The 17,915-nt window shown below is 43.1% G+C and overlaps 1 protein-coding gene across 2 annotated transcripts in view; it reads right to left on the bottom strand.

Annotated features, from left to right (window-relative positions):
• The window catches only part of LOC119979536 (kinase non-catalytic C-lobe domain-containing protein 1), a 261,428-nt gene extending 244,713 nt beyond the window's left edge, over positions 1-16,715 (bottom strand). The window contains exon 1 of one of the 2 annotated variants that reach the window (XM_038821918.1): positions 16,032-16,715. In XM_038821918.1, coding sequence (XP_038677846.1) covers positions 16,032-16,112 — 81 coding nt within the window. In that variant the 5' untranslated portion in view covers positions 16,113-16,715. The remainder of the gene's footprint in view (positions 1-16,031) is intronic. The other variant, XM_038821915.1, reaches the window with a different exon arrangement.
• Between the last annotated feature and the right edge of the window lie 1,200 nt (positions 16,716-17,915).

The following is a 17,915-nucleotide window of genomic DNA, read 5'->3' as shown; positions in this document are numbered from 1 at the left end:
AGTAACCAACAAGTCATCCTGAGGTGTTTGAATGGTCGAACCACTGATGTTGACTGACATGGACTTTTTTCTGTGCTTGTGGTATCGATTTAGTGTGTCATCTGCCTTGAAAGCTGGTGTGCTTGCTTGTTCTGGAGCAAATGTGAATTTGTGAGATTCTTTGTCCTGCCATGACATGTTTGTAGTCTTGTCATTGTTTTGCAATGTGCTGTGGCATTGTCCTTTATGCGGAAAGTTGTACCATTTTGTACAGGTTGTTGTTTCATTATTGTTTCTGTCGCTTCTGTCTTTGTTGTTTTCATTGTCGTTCTTGTTGCTGTTTTTGTCGCTTCTGTTGTTGTTTTTGTCGTGCTTGTTGTTTCTGTTTTTGTTGTTTTCATCGTTGTTCTGTTCGTTTTTCTTGTTATGCTTGTTGTTTCTGTTTTTGTTGTTTTCGTCGCTGTTCTTGTCGTGCTTGTTGTTGTCTTTGTTATGCTTCTTGTTGTTTTTGTTGTTCTTGCAATTTTTGTTGTTGTGTTTGTAGTTTTTGTTGTTGCTGGTGTTGTTCTTGTTTCTGCTGTACTTCTTGTGGTTTTTGTTTTTCTTGTTGCGCTCACTGAGTGTTCCGTGTGGATAATTTGCGTAATTGTCACAGTTATTGGTGCGAGTGTCGTTTTTGGTATCTGTTACATTGAGCGTTTCGTCGAGAGAATGGTCTGATGTTCCATTGATGTTGATGACATCAGTCTTTTGTGGTGGATTTGATTCCTCTTCTTTGCTTCTTTGGTGCCCCTCTTCTGAAGTCAAAATCTTCACGGTTTCATTTTCTTGTTGGTCTTGGTGCTCCTCTTCTGGAGTCAAAACCTTCAAGATTTTATACTCTTGTGAGTCTTGGTGCTCCGCTTCTGGAGTCAAAATCTTCACGATTTCATTCTCTTGTTGGTCGTGGTGCTCCTCTTCTGGAGTCAAAATCTTCAAGATTTCAATTGACGTGATCTCTCTGGACTCTTGGTTCTCCTCTTCTGGAGTCAAAATCTTCAAGATTTCAATGGACTCTCTGGACTCTTGGGTAGCCCTACTCTGTGCTTCTGTACAGACGAGCTGAGATCTGTCAGTCTCGCTGTGATCCTGCACCTCCTGTATGTCGAGTGTGATCACATTGTCACTGTTTTCACATGTAGTAGGTAGACTTACATTGTCTTCTTCTTGATTATGTGAGCTTGGTAGACTTTCATAGTCTGCTTGTGGTTGCTCAGATATGGTGGGTAGACCTTCATGGTCTTGATCATGCATGGCGTTTGGTATGGAGTGTTTGCTTGCTTCCATTTTGGAGTCTGTCAACGAGCTGTCCATGGAGGCTTGCGTTGCTCCCTCTGTGGAGTCGTGCAGTGTTCTCTCTGTGGAGTCAATCTGTGCTCTCTCAACGGAGTCGTTCTGTGCTCTTTGTGTGGCGTTGTCTTCTTCTTGGGTATTGCTGTCATCCAATGTCTCGAAGATCTGCCATGGCACCATGGTATTGGATTCATGTACCATGAGTAGAGTCGTGTTGAGCTTTGCAACCGTGTTGCTGATGCTGTGATCAGCATATCTGAATAACTCAGCCAATACAGCCATGTCTGAGTAGTATTGTTCTAAAAACAAATCATCTTTTTTTGTTTCGGATTTGTTTTCGTTCTCTTCACTTTGGATGGTGCAGACTGCCTGTTCCAGGGTGTTGTGAAAGTTATCTTCCTCTGCTGGTATAAGTTCAGGCATTATTCTGTCTTTTGAGGTGAGAAAATTGGGTTTTACAGCTTTAAGTTTCTTGTTTTCAATTTTCGGGCATTTCCCTTTTAAGTGGGCGTGGTCTGGGCCCTCTGACGCATGATGTCATGAAATCATGTGTAGGAATCGTCTTCCTTTACTGTGCTGTTTTTTGTACACTGCGCATGCGCGACTTCTGTTTCCTGCGCATGCATAGACGCAGATTTTCATCTTTTGTTCACCGGATACTGTAAAATGTGCTCAGATGCCATTTTACAGTGGATTTTAGCGTTTTTACTTTGTAAAAAGTTCAAGTTACTTTTTTCTTTCGATCTGGACTTTTCAATCACAATTTTCAGAGTTAACCCTTTCTGTTCTGGTTTTGATTGTTTGAGTTTTGCATCACTCACTCCCTGTGCAATTTGGTCTCTGGGCATTCAATGTTTTAAAGCAGCATTGTTACTGATGTTACAGTAATCTTTAAATTTTTTCAGTATTACTTCTAATTTGGTGCTGTCTTCACCTTTCAAGTATTTAAAGCAATTATAGATTTTTCTAGCTTTCTGTCCCGCTGTTGCGAGTAGCAGCGCTATTTTTGTTGCGTCAGAGACTGCGTTCATATCATTTGCTACGATACATATTTCAAACATTTGTTTAAAGCTTTTCCAGTTGTTACTTAAATTACTGGTTGTTTCCAGCTACGGTGGAGGTCCGAATTGCAGTAAATCAGTGAAATCTTCCAACGTCTTTCTTGCCATTTTGGCATTTCTGTTTTTGCAGCTTGTGTAATCTTATAGTCAGCGTTCTGAAGCCAGTCCTGTACCATGTGTTGTTCCTTGTGTCTTAATAAAGCTCGTAGTCTTAAAGTTGAAGTCGATGCTTTAGTGTGAGTTTGTTCTCTCTCCAGCGCTTAACTTAATGTTACATATGAGCTGCCTGCCTGCTCTGCTCCCAGCTACCATTCCTGTGAAGTGTCCTTACTTCCTGTTCGTGTGTATTTATACCTCTCCCGTGCTCCCTCTCGTGCTTGCTCAGTTGTATTGCATCTACACAGATATACAATCACCACAACAGGTACGTCTTTCGGAACTTGTGGGAGGAAACCGGAGCACCCTAAGGAAATCCACGCAGGCACAGGGGGAACGTGCAGACTCCACATAGCCAGTGACCCAAGCCGGGAATCGAAACTGGACCCTGGAGCGGTGAAGCTACAGTACTAAACACTGTGCTACCATGCTGCCCATTGTGCTCAAATTCTTCCAAGCCTTCACTACCTATGCATGTTGAATTAGCCAGAGGCCTTGGGGGCAAGGAACAACATTGTTCCTGCATCAAGGAGACACCAGCTTGACTAAGTGGTAAGGTTTTCAACACATTAAAACATTAGAGATGGGGCCTATATAGACTAGTATAGCCAAGACTCGCTGCAGTTTCTGATAATTAAGACACATCACTGTTCTCTGAACACAATTCTTCAGAGTACAAAATAGAGCAACCCTTCCTGCATTCATGCCATTCGGTAAAATACCCACTTTCCCAGCAATCAGATAGGAGTAAGTGTTGTCTCACTTGTCCACAACTGCACTTCATACCCCCACATGGAGTTTCCTTTCGCTTTTTTTTGGACATTTCTTATCAACCTTCCTTCTGCTAATTTTGGTACTCTATCCAATTTCTGCACATCCTTATGAAACTATGGTGCACAGAATAGGACACAATATTCCAGCTGAGACTGATGATGTATCCAGGTTTGCTGACAGTAGAAAACTAGGTTGGAATGTAAACTGTGAGAAGGACACAAAGAGGTTAAAAGAGATAGAGACAGGTTATAGGGGCAGCAGGGTAGCATGGTGGGGCAGCAGGGTAGCATGGTGGTTAGCATAAATGCTTCACAGCTCCAGGGTCCCAGGTTCGATTCCCGGCTGGGTCACTGTCTGTGTGGAGTCTGCACGTCCTCCCCCTGTGTGCGTGGGTTTCCTCCGGGTGCTCCGGTTTCCTCCCACAGTCCAAAGATGTGCGGGTTAGGTGGATTGTCCATGCTAAATTGCCCGTAGTGTCCTAATAAAAGTAAGGTTAGGGGGGGTTGTTGGGTTACGGGTATAGGGTGGATACATGGGTTTGAGTAGGGTGATCATGGCTCGGCACAACATTGAGGGCTGAAGGGCCTGTTCTGTGCTGTACTGTTCTATGTTCTATGTTCTATGTTCTTATATGAGTTTTTAAAAATTAATTTATGGGATGTGGGTGTCGCTGGCTTAGCCAGCGTTTATTGCCCATCCCTCGTTGCCCTTAAGGTGCTGGTGAGCTGCCTTTTTGAACTGCTGCAGTCCCTGAGGTGTAGGTACACCCACAGTGTTGTTAGGGAGGGACTTCCAGGATTTTGACCCAGTGGCAGTGAAGGAACGGCGATATATTTCCAAGTCAAGATGGTGAGTGACTTGGAGGTGAACCTCCAGGTTGTGGTGTTCCCAGAACTCTGCTGCTCTTGTCGGTCTAGATGGTAGTGGTTGTGGATTTGGAAGGTGCTGTCTAAGGAACCTTGGTAAGTTCCTGGAGTGCATCTCAGAGATGTTACACACAGCTGCCATTGTTTGTCAGTGATGGAAGAAATGCCCCTTTGTGGAAGGGGGAACAATCAAGTGGGCTGCTTTGTCCTGGATGGTATTGAGCTTCTTGAGTGTGTTGGAGCTGCACTCATCCAGGCAAGTGGAGAATATTCTATTACACTCCTGTGATGTGCCTTGTAGATGGTGGACAGGCTTTGGGGAGAGAGAAGGTGAGTTACTCACCGCAGCATTCCTCGCCTGCTCTTGTGGTCACAGTATTTATTTGGCTCATCCAGTTCAGTTTCTGCTCAATGGTAACCCCCAAAATGTTTATAGTGTAGGATTCAGCGATTGTATTAGCATCAAATGCCATGGGACAATGGTTAGATCTTCCCATGTTGGAGATGGTCATTGCCTGGCACTTGTGTGATTGAATGTTATTTGCTAATTATCAGCCCTAGCCTGGATGTTGTCCAGGTATTGCTGCATTTGGACATGGACTGCTTCAGTATCTGAGGAGTCGAGAATAGTGCTGGATATTGTGCAGTCATCAGCGAATATCCCCACTTCTGACCTTATGATGGAGGGAAGGTCATTGATGAAGCAGCTGAAGATGGTCGGGCCTAGGACACTATACTGTGGACCTCCTGGAGCTAGGATGATTGACCTCCAGCCACCACAACCATCTTCCCAAGTATGACTCCAAACAGCGGAGAGTTTCCCCCTGATTCCCATTGACTCCAGTTTTGTTAGGGTGTCTTGATGTTATAATCAGTAAACATAGAACATAGAACATTACAGTGCAGTACAGGCCTTTCGGCCCTCGATGTTGCGCTGACCTGTGAAACCACTCTAAAGCCCATCTACACTATTCCCTTGTCATCCATATGTTTATCCAATGACCATTTAATAGAACAAAGTAATATACACCTTGCAAGACGACAAGACATAGGAGCAGAATTAGGCCACTCAGCCCATCAAGTCTGCTCTGTCATTCAATCATGGCTGATAATTTTCTCATCTCCATTCTCCTGCCTTCTCCCCATAACCCCTGATCCCCTATCAAAAGCACTGGACAACAAGGTGACAGATCAAGTATTTTGTGAGGGAGTGAAAGATGGTATCACTTTGGTAGATTTGATTAAAAACAAATAATATTTTTTTAAAAGCATTAAACTTGAAAATGTGGATGTTCAGAGAAACTTAAGTATACAAGGAACACAGCAAATACAGGGTGACCAAGCATTAGAAAAGAAAATGTAATGTATTATTATCCCCTTTATATCCATTTTATTGCAAGGGAATTGGACTGCAAGAATATGTAAGTCTCGCTACAATGCTTCAGGGCTTTGGTGAAACTACAACTGGAGAACTGTGCATAGTTTTAGTTTCCACATTTCTAGAAATATATATTTGCATTGGAATGGCAGAGTGGACATTCATTAGATTAGTTCCTGGGATGAGAGGGTTGTCGTGTGGTGAGAGGCTGAGTAAATTGGGTCTATACTGCAGATCTGGAGTCTAGAAGAATGATAAGTGATCTCATTGAAACATACAAGATTATGAAGAGACTTGTTGGACTTTAACCTGGTGTTGTAAGACTTCTTACTGTGCTCACCCCAGTCCAACACCGGCATCTCCACATCATGAAGAGACTTGACAGGGTAGATACTGAGAGGTTGTTTCAGCTGGCTGGCCAATCTAGAACATGGGGGGCACAGTTTCAGGATGAGGGGCTGATCATTTAGGCATGAGATGAGGAGAAAGTTCTTCACTCAAAAGATCGTGAATCTTTAGGATTTTCTACCCCAGAGATTTGTCGATACACCATCATGGAATATATTTAAGGCTGAGATAGACAGGTTTTTTGGAGTCGCGGGGAATCACAGGATATGGGAACCAAGCAGGAAAGTCAACTTGAAGTCAAAGATTAACCATGATTATAGTGAATGGCAGGACAATCTCAAAGGGCCACATGGCCTACTCCTGCTTCCATTTTTAATGTTCATATGAACCAGTGTTCTGCAAAGATTCATCGTACCTTTCTTCCTTTTGTACTCTATGCCTCTATTTATAAAGCTCAGGATTCCATAAACGTTATTAATCACTTTCTCAATCTGCTCCACCATCTTCAATGATTTTTACACATTTATCCCCAAGTCCCTCTGCTCCTGAACTCACTTTGAAATTGAACCTTTTACTTTATTTTGCCTTTCCTCATTCTTCCTCTTAAATACGTCACTTCACTATTCTCTGTATTAAGTTTCATCTGTCACACGTCTGCTCATTCAACCAGCTTGTCTATGTCCCCTTGAAGTTGATGATTACCCTCCTGTCCTTTCACAATTCTTCCAATTTTTGTGTCATGTTAAAATTTTAAATTGTGTCCTGCACACCCAAATCTAGGTCATTAATATAGATCAAGAAAAGCAGTAGTCCTAATATTGAACCCTGGGGAACCACATGATACACCATGACCTTCAAAAGGAAATTGGGTAATTACCTGAAGAGAAAAAGGGCTACAGAGAAAGGGCAGAGGAGGAGGACTAACTGAGCTGCTCTTACAGAGAACCTACAGGGACACAAAAGGCCAAATAAGAACATAAAAACCAGCAGCAAGAGTAGGCCACCTGGCCCCTCGAACTTGCTTCGCCATTCAATAAGATCATGGCTGATCTTTTTGTCGACTCAGCTCCACTTATCCACCCACTCACCATAACCCTTATTATAAAGATTGTTCAGCCTGGCTGCCTGATCCTCCTCAGAGACTCTGCATGCTCCCTTTACAGAGACACAAGAGGGTCAGGCAGCCAGGCTGAACAACCCCCTTGACCACTCAATGTTTACGCTTGTTGATATCTCCCTCTTCCTTGAAAGCTGGTGACTTAGAAGGATGAGATGTAGCAGGACACGCAACAATGCAGAATCACCTAGCAGAAACTTATAGCCAAGTTCCGCACACATGAGTATGGCCTCAACCGGGACCTTGGATTCATGTCGCATTACATTCACCCCCCACCATTTGGCCTGGGCTTGCGAAATCCTATCAACTATCCTGGCTTGAGAAAATTCACACCTCTTTAACCTGGGATTATCCCTCTCTCCAGGTGCTCCATTTCACCTGTAAAGATTTAATTACCTGCAAAAACTCGCATTCAAAGTATTGTCTTACATCTTTGACTTTGTCAATATAAATGTTTCTGGAACCTACCTCTTCATTCACCTGAGGAAGGAGCAGTTCTCCGAAAGCTAGTAATTCGAAACAAACCTGTTGGACTTTAACCTGGTATTGTAAGACATCTTGACTTCCTCCTCTGCAAAGTTTCTTCAAGACCACCTCCTGAATCAAGACTTCTGTCATTGAGAATGATACGGTCAACAAGTGCATGGGAGCACCACCAATTCCAAGTTTGCTTCCAAGTCACCAATATACAGCCTACCCACTTCTAAACTTGTCATTATTAAAATCCCATCAATGATAGTTTTCACTTGTTAAAAAGATTTCAACCCTTAAAACACCGTCAGTAAATATCTGATGATTGTTTCACCAGCTAGTTAGCAAAACACATTGCAGCCATTGACAGGATTTTCCAGTCATGCCAGCCTCAATGTTAGAGATTCCCACCCAAGGTCAACGGGCTTTGAATAGTCTGTCAACTTTTCCACCCCGTCAGAGACAATTCTCGCATTGGGGGAGACTGAAAAATTTACCCCGTTATATGTACAACAATGTGTGACTAGTAACCATGTCAGCTGCACTGCGAGTACAGCACTCAAAATGCATCCCAGTTACAGACACATGAGCACAGAGAATTATTTCTGGGCCTTAATGTGATATTAAGCTTTAGCATGGGGGAAAAATCAAGGTAAAGAAAGAGCAAATACATGCATGTATATGCAAAAATAGGTTTATGCTTCGAAACATTGCATTTGTAGTTTGTTAAGCTGAATATACAACAGTACTTAGAATCCATTAAGAACAACTATATGCATCTATATAGCACCTTTAGCACAGCAAAAGCCCCAAAGCGATTTACAAGAATAGGATCAAACAAAACTCGACACTGAGCCATATAAGGAGATCAAGGCTGAGGTAGATTTTAAAGATTAATGAGAGAGATGGAGCAAGAGAAATAATAATAATAATAATCTTTACTGTCACAAGTAGGCTTACATTAACACTGCAATGTTACTGTGAAAAGCTCTTAGTCACCTGCTCGGGTACACAGAGGGAGAACACAGAATGTCCAATTCACCTAACAAACACATCTTTCAGGACTTGTCGGAGGAAGCGGGAGCACCCAGAGAAGATTTCCAAACTTCCATTTTTAGTGTTTCTCTCAGATTTGGTATTTGGTTCACGATGTGCCATTTAGATTTTAAAAGTTACTATAATACTACATTAGATAAAATATCGCAAAATAAACAGAAACACATCTGTTAAAATAAAACAGGGTTTTGCTAAAGTAACAATTTGGCAGCTGTAATGACGAAGCAAACTTACTGATGATTTGCCATTGTCACTCTTTATAAAACTTTCAGAAACCCATTAAACTTTGTTTCATTTATTTTGCAGCAGTATCCACAAAGGAACTGCACTCATTTTATCTTCGACACATTGGGCTGCAGTCCTGGTTATTCCAGTGAAAATATGCTTGAATAATAAATGATATGGAAACAGGTCTGGTTACTGTTTTTTTGTGCAAGCAAATCTATTGGACTTGTTGACAAAAAAAATAGAAAAACATACCAATGCTGCAGCAGTGATTAACAGAAGTCTCTGAAAAGCACAATGAAAAATATATGCTCTTTGACAATACGCCAAGCATCCTTAAAATAAATGATTTAGAAAAACTTAATAATACAGCACAATTTAGCATGTTACTCAATTGCTTCACAACAGTCAACAAATGATGATAATATGTCTAGTTACAGCACATTATTTAGCATAGATGTTGTAATACCTTGACGCTGGCTTTTAAAACATTATTCTCTGTCATGTGGGCATCACTGACAAGGCCAGCTTCTATTGCCCATTCTTAGTTGCCCCGAGTGAATGATGGTAAGGCTGCCTTCTTCGACCTCTACAATCAATCTGGTTTAGGTGCTCTCACTGTGCTTTTGAGAAGGGAGTTCTAGGAATTTGACCCAGCGACAGTGAAGGAATAGTGGATAGTGTGTTGCTTGGAGGGCAGCTTGCAGAAGGTGGTGTTTCCATGCATCGGCTGCCCTTGTCTGTCTAGATGGTAGAAGACATGGGTTTTGAAGGTGCTGTAGAAGGAGCATTGGTGAGTTGCTGCAGTGTATTTTGAATATGGAGTCCAATGCTCCCATTGTGCATGAATGGTGGAGAGATTGAATGCTTAAGGTGGTGAATGGGGTGCCAATCAAGTGGGCTGCTTTTTCCTGGATGGCTCAAGTGTTTCATAGAATTTACATAGAATTTACAGTGCAGAAGGAGGCCACTCGGCCCATCGAGTCTGCACCGGCTCTTGGAAAGAGCACCCTACCCGAGGTCAACACCTCCACCCTATCCCCATAACCCAGTAACCCCACCCAACATTAAGGGCAATTTTGGACACTAAGGGCAATTTATCATGGCCAATCCACCTAACCGGCACATCTTTGGACTGTGGGAGGAAACCGGAGCACCCGGAGGAAACCCACGCACACACAGGGAGGATGTGCAGACTTCGCACAGACAGTGACCCAAGTCGGAATCGAACCTGGGACCCTGGAGCTGTGAAGCAATTGTGCTATCCACAATGCTACCATGCTGCCCTAATGGAAGGAGGGCTTCCTTCGAGCCAGAAGGTGTTGTTGGACGTGCACTCATCCAGGCAAATTGAGGCATTCCAGCACACTCCTGACTTGCACCTTGTAGATGGTGGACAGGAAGTGAGTGATTTGCCACAGAATTCTCAGCCTCTGACCAGGTCTTGTAACCACAGTATTTATGTGGTTGGTCCAGCTCAGTTTCTGGTCAATGGTAGCCTCCCTTCAGGACATTGATTGTGGGGATTCAGCATTAGTAATGTCATGGAATGTCAAGGGGAGATGGTTAGATTCTCTCTTGTTAGAGATGGTCATTGCAAGTTACTTGTGTGGGGCGAATGTTACTTGCAACCTACCAGCCCAACTGTGAATCTTGGTCAATTCTCACAATTGAGCATATTGCAGAATCTCGGAGAAAGAAGTAGGAAGGGAATGAAATATGCATGAACAAGAATGGTCTAGGAGTAAAGACCATTAAGTTTGCCACATATTGCCATGGTGCTAAGCTTTGTAACAACTCAGTTCTCTTCCTGTAATCCATCATAACCGTAGCAGCTACACATGTTTTCGGTATATTCAAAAATCCAGAGGAAAAACCATCGGCCAATTTGAGGATTAAAACGAATCTGGAAAATTCTTCTCCAATAACAACCATGACTGAGACAACGTCCAATGCCTCACATAAACTTCTATAAAGTGCAATACTCATCATAACTAGAAACTTATCCAGGTCCATATTGGACATTTGCAGTGAATCTGTGAACTGTTCTCCTGGGGTGGATGGTCCTCTGCAAAAGAAAAAGCTGCTTACATCTAACCTACTTATATGCTTCAGTAGCAGATCTGCATCTCCCTGGTCCTACCTAAACTGTGTGGAATTGAGATAGTCCATACAAATGGGCAGGATCTAATCCCTTCATACTTTATGGATCTCAGTCAAATCCCCAAGTCCTCAGTTTCCCATGGTAAAAAGACATTCAGTGTTCTTTATCCTATTGGGAATGGAGGCTTTTAAAGCTTCACATTAGTCTGTCGTCCCTAATCTGAACCTTTTACCATCTATCCTGAGAGGAGATTTAAATGGGACACAGTATTTCAGACAATGTCCAACCACAGTGCAAAGCAAGGATGGTATAGTGCTTTTTGGTTTCATGGAGGATTTTCCGATCAATATATCGAATGCTAAATCAATAATAACAAAAATACAATATTTATTCACTACAAACCGAATCAAAATTTACATTTTATCTTTCTAAACGTTTACTTTTTTTTAAAAACCCAGTCATTTAATGACCTGGAAGCTGAAATTCCAGACACTAATGGCACTTTGGGCACCACATTGTATATGCTGCTGTAAGAGAGTAGTAAATGTTTAATACACCAGTGTGCCACTACGATTAGTTTCAAAGTCATGGTTATGCAGCCACAGCTACATTTTCGACATATCAGAAGCTCAGCTCCCCGAAGCTATGCCCAATAACCAGCTGATGGCGAGGAGCAACATAGTAAAGTGTCACATTAAACATTTCAAAGAGTCTAAAGCAAAGCACTAAGGAATGTAGTGACCAGGGAAATGCCATCAAAGATAACGCCTCATAATTTAAAGTCAATTTTGTGTTAACATTAAAAGAAAAGAATTGCCATAGAAATGCCAACCAGCAACAAGTGATGAATGGGCAGCAATCATCATGAAATACATGGTTTTGAGTTATGTAAGAGGCTACAGAACCACATTTACAAATGTTGTTCACTAGAATTGTATTCGATGTTCATATAATTTGCATTACTGTAAATAATTAATCTTGATGAACTAATAATATCAATTATGGCATTACTGTATTGGAGATGCTTTGATTAAGTGAACTCCTACTGCCAATGCAGACCTTTGAGAAGGTATAAACTAAAGTGCTTTAATTCATATGCAAACCAGACTTTAATATTACATATCTAATTGTTGATTACGAAAATGGTAAATACACCATTCATAGTAGCTAGAAAGAAACTAGAGGTGCAAACGGGAGGTGGGAGCACATTGGAAAGCAAGGAGAAGAATTTGCCCCACGGGAGGATTGCTTAAGTCTTGCAGGGCATGCTGACTGAATATGCAGTTCATGTCACCATTCAGATTTCACAAGCAACTATTTATTGGCTTAAATGGATGCACAGAGTTAACCTGATTTCCCCATGTCTGCGAACCTGATTGCTGTATTTATTTCTTTGGATGCTGGATCTTTCTACAAGCCACGTGATAAATCTTCTGATAAGGTCCAGTATCAACATCTCCTCAAGTGCTGGCGGATACAATATTTTAGAGGCTCATTTGTTCCACGAGAATGCAGATAAGTAACTGGAGCATACAGCAAAAATACATGCTACTCCTGATTTCTAGAATGTGGTTGAGTGTGTAGAGAAATACATATTAATAGTCAGTCCAGTCAACTAAAGAGTTTTGTTCTCTTAAAATCGAGACAGCCTACAACACCCGGAAAATAATTCTTCCAGGTGAATGCAACTTGGATTCCTTCCTTATTAACCTGTCAGGATTTGTTGGGCTTGAATAATGAATTGCAAAACTGACTTCAGGCAATTACCTTATTAGTTTTGTTGTTAACACCAGTGCAGAAGTTACTCATAGCAGAACACAGTGTAACCAAACGCATGACCTGATGTGGTCAGTTAAATGACAAAGACTTAAAGAGGAAATAACCTTCGTCTCCATTCAATGAATGAACAAAAGTGGCCTGTTATGCAACCTGCCTGATTTAAATTGGATAGTGTGCAGTGGGCAGCTGATCCACCACTATCAGATATCTGGCACCACGGAAACTCATTTTTTTAAAAATGTGATCATGGGACGTGGGTGTCACAGGCTGTGCCAGCATTTATTGCCCATCCCTAATTTCCCTTGAGGAGCAGTTAAGAGTCAATCACATTGCTGTTGGTCTGGAGTCACATATAGACCAGACTGGGTAAGGACAGCAGATCTCCTTCCTGATTAGTGAATCAGATAACTCTTTACAACAATAGACAATGGCTTCATGCTCATCACTATTTTAATACCAGATTTTTTTAAATTCAAATTTCACCATTTGCAATGGCGGGTTATGAACCTGGGACCCCAGCGTATTCTGGATCTCTGGTTCTGTGACAATACCACTATGCCACCACCTCCCCAGTGGCATAGTGGTATTGTCCTTTTGATGCTTTCAAACAGCAAAACAGCTGCCCAATATGGGCAGCACGGTAGCATGGTGGTTAGCATAAATGCTTCACAGCTCCAGGGTCCCAGGTTCGATTCCCGGCTGGGTCACTGTCTGTGCGGAGTCTGCACGTCCTCCCCGTGTGTGCGTGGGTTTCCTCCGGGTGCTCCGGTTTCCTCCCACAGTCCAAAGATGTGCGGGTTAGGTGGATTGGCCATGCTAAATTGCCCGTAGTGTCCTAAAAAGTAAGGTTAAGGGGGGGGGGGGTTGTTGGGTTGCGGGTATAGGATGGATACGTGGGTTTGAGTAGGGTGATCATGGCTCGGCACAACATCGAGGGCCGAAGGGCCTGTTCTGTGCTGTACTGTTCTATGTTCTAGATGTCTGGATCACTTTGAGGACCTAATATAGTACAGGACTTCCATATATTTTATCCAATAATTATTTGTAATGTATTGCACACCTCACAAATTAATCCAAGAGGAAATATGGCATAACCAGCTAAATTGTAATATTTATAATTCAAATGATTTTATGTGCCAAAGATGACCAAATTATCAAGAGCAGATGATGTTTTTAACACAACCAGCATTTCAGACGTTATTCCCACCAAGGGGTGGACTGCACTCCAACCATTCATTAATAGACCAAAGTGAAAGTTGCCATATGAAATCCTGTATTTGACCAATAGAACTGAAAACAATCTGTTATTGAGAAGTTCTTGGTCTCTGAGAAGTTAGGGGCCTCACGGTAGCATGGTGGTTAGCATCAATGCTTCACAGCTCCAGGGTCCCAGGTTCGATTCCCGGCTGGGTCACTGTCTGTGTGGAGTCTGCACGTCCTCCCTGTGTGTGCGTGGGTTTCCTCCGGGTGCTCCGGTTTCCTCCCACAGTCCAAAGATGTGCGGGTTAGGTGGATTGGCCGTTCTAAATTGCCCATAGTGTAAGGTTAATGGGGGGATTGTTGGGATGTGGGTTTAAGTAGGGTGATCATTGCTCGGCACAACATCGAGGGCCGAAGGGCCTGTTCTGTGCTGTACTGTTCTATGATCTAAGAACAATTCTTCCACAAATGTTTTTTCTCTGACACCTCACTACTGACTTAAATATCGCCACAGAGCAATAGACACAGACAATTCTTTTAAGACTTCAAACTAAGTAAGACTTTATAGGGTCAAGGAGTACTTTGAAAGAAAGACTGTACTCCCTTAGGCTTCCTTGTTAATAGCTGTGCTTAATGCTCCAGCCCAATTGATGTACCATAACATCCATCACTCCAGTCCAAAAATATGGCTGCAATATGTTTGGACAATGTTAAATCATAAAATCATATTTTGACAAGTTAATATTGTATAATCCCCAATATTAGACCACCATCTTGCAATCACTTCAAGTTAGCTGAAGTAAAATAACATGGATGATAAATGCTATGAGATCAGTCTTGTTCAATTTGTTTTGTGCTAGTACCACCTTTTTGTGAGCTCCGTATCATAGCTTTAACGTGCTTACAAGTTCTTATACTATCATATACCAACACTTTCAGCTTTTCTAATCTCCCTTCCACTTCCACAATATACTTTCAATATTTGGTGTTGCTGTACCTAGCTTGATCATATAGCTCCATTTAGTTTCATTTTAATAGTGCCATTTATCTCTGGAACTCTATTCTTTGATGCACCACCTATGTGTCTAATTTTCCAAAGCTTAAACAAGAAACTCTGTGATCCTTATTAAATAAGAAAAATACTGATCATAAAAGCAGTTCTGGGTGCATTCTTAAGTTTTTTTTTCCCACTTTGAGGAACTCCCTTAGTTTTATCCCGATCGATCTTCAGATCGTTAAATTAATCCAAGTCACTCTCGCGTCATTCTTGCATATTTCAATTAACTGTTTGAAGATCTCCCCATTTTCTTTATGTCTACTATTTGGAGGCCCGTAACACACACCTGGAACTGCCCGCCCCCGCTGTTTCTTAACTCTTGATATGGATTTAGTCGTAATCTAATTCTCTAGGCTATTCTTCTCTCCTGGTTTAGCAAGAAAGGTATTATTGACGCCCACCTCTCCTATCACTTGTGAAAATGTTAAAACTAGAAAATTACAACTCCTGTCCATACCATTACAGCAGCTATATCATATACTTCCAGTTACTAATGCTTGCAATGCATAGTCAATCGTTATTTTGATCTTACCCACTTCAACATGAATAGCATCATCATTCTGCAGTGTTCATTTTGAACCAAATGTTTACTGCCCATTGCCTCAAAGATGAACTACGGTTACTGTATAAATTGAGTACACGGATTTTAGATCAGACAATATTCAATCGAATTGTTTGACTTAATATCTGGCACCCTAGTTGACAGATCAATGCAAATTTCAAAATGACAAGGTTCAATTGTTGACAGGGAAGACAGTTTGTGCGCCTCATCGGATCATTTACAAAACAAAATCGCATAGCAATGAGGTTACTTCCTAGTTTAAAAGAAAAATCGTCTATTCACCCGCTTCTGCAATTTTTGCCTAATCAATTGAAGTTGCAATTGCGGGTTACAAGTGGCTGGAGGGACGAGAGCTTTTTTGCCACCACCCCCTCTCCTCCCCAGTTCTTTATTTTGAGCGATGGCCCACGAACAGGATGATTATTTAGATGAATTCGTACGAAAAGTGAGTCGGCAACTTGCCAAATGCCCCGCTCTCCCCCCCCCCCCCCCCCCCAAAAAAAGAAAACTGGTGCAACTCCTTTAAAAACATTTCAAATACCGCACAAACATCAATGCGGACCTACCTCATCTTCCAAAAGCGTAGGAAGCGGCTCAAATTCATAATATTCCCTTTCATCGTCTTCCTCATAACACAGAGCCATCATCGCCGGCCGCCAGCTCTCCCTCACTCTGCCAAACTGCGACCTGACAGTAAACAATTCACTTTGGCGGCACAGAGACACACTGAGGTCTGCGCCCCTTGCCGATTGGGACCTGCCTTATTTAACATCCAGCTGGTCAAAATAATCTTGATTTGCAGCCCTGACTCTCCGGGAACGGAGTGCACGCTTCGCCTCGGGAAGAATATTCAGCAGACACTTTTGTACAATCAGGATCAACATGAATTCATGTCATGTCCCCGCCGCGGAACTCGCTCTTCACAGATAGGGGGGGGGGGGGGGTGGAATCAGACTTCTGGTCACAGGCTTGCTTATTTTTCCTCCTCCCGCTCCTGACCTGAGATTGGGGCAGTTTAAATATTTCTTCACGCCTTGGCCGCTTGCCCTTCGGTCAGTTTGCTAGCTTGCTGCCATAGCAACAGCTCGACACAGCAGCAAAGCCGCATCATTGAGTCAGCAGCGCCTCCCTCTTACACTCCCTCTCCCTCTTACACACTCACTCTCTCTATCTCTCCCTCCCTTTCTCCATCCTCACTCTCCCACCCGGGGAAGGAAAAAAGGCTCTAGCAGCCCAGAGAGCTCCCACCTCGGGAAGGCGCTGCGGCGGCATAACACGGTCGCATTTTGCGTCCCCACTGCACTAAATGTGGCGTTCCCCCTTCCTCTCATCTCCCTCCCCCTCACTCTCTTTTCCCCTTGCACTCACTACCTTTGCTCTCTCTCCCCTGCACTCTTTCCCCAATACTCTCTCCCTCTTTTCCCTCTCTCCCTCACACTCTTTCCCCCTCTTTTTCTTTCCCCCTCACTTATCCCTTTGCCTCAGTCTTGTTTCCCCACCCCAGTCTCTTTTCCCCCTCACTCCCTTTTCCCTCATTCTCTTTTCCCCCTCATTTTCTTTTCCCCCTCACTTATCCCTTCGCCTCAGTCTTGTTTCCCCACCCCCAGTCTCTTTTCCCCTCACTCTCTTTTCCCTCACTCTCTTTTCCCTCTCACTCTGTTTTCCCTACCCCCACTTTCCCCCAGTACTCTCTCCCCAGCACTCTCACCTGATGCACTCTCCCCTGCACTCGCTGCCCGTGTTCGCCGCTCCTGCAGTCACCCCCTGCACTCTCTCTTCCCCTGCACTCTCTCTTCCCTCTCACCCTCTTTTCCCTCCCCCTCACTCTCTTTACCCTCCCCCACTCTCTTTACCATCCCCATCACTCAGTTTCACCCCCGCAAGTTCTTCCTCCTGCACACTCTCTTCCCCCTCACTCACCCTTTGCCCTCCCACTCATTCTTTTCTTCCCCCTCACTCTCTTTCCCCTCACTCTCTTTCCCCCTCACTCTCTTCCCCCTCCCACTCACTCTCTTTTCCCTCCCCTCACTCTCTTTCCCCCTTACTCTCTTTCCCCTTCACTCTGTCATAATATCCACTCATGTATACAGTATAATGAGATGCAGACAGGCAGTGATTGACACATAGGATGACCAGTAAGCACACAACACAGTACAGCCAATCACAAAACAGGACGCTACCACTATAAAGCCAGAGGGCACTAGGTTTCCCGCTCTCTCGGGACCCAGCTACTGAGACAGTCAGAGTCCACGAGCTAGCAAGTGCAAACACCATGCGGTAGCTAATAAGTCTGGTCAGGCTACTACAAGGTCACCAGTCAGATCAATACAGTGTCAACCCACAGCTGAATATGTACAGCAGTTCTATAGTTGAATAAAACAGTGTTGGATCTTTTCAAGTGTTAGACGTCTGTTTCTAACTTCCCTGCATCGAGTGCAGTCCACATCGAA

Source organism: Scyliorhinus canicula, chromosome 16 (assembly GCF_902713615.1).
Source record: "Scyliorhinus canicula chromosome 16, sScyCan1.1, whole genome shotgun sequence".
Classification (NCBI taxonomy): domain Eukaryota; kingdom Metazoa; phylum Chordata; class Chondrichthyes; order Carcharhiniformes; family Scyliorhinidae; genus Scyliorhinus; species Scyliorhinus canicula.
Note: the sequence above shows the minus strand (reverse complement) of the source record. Positions and strands in the feature narration are given on the sequence as shown.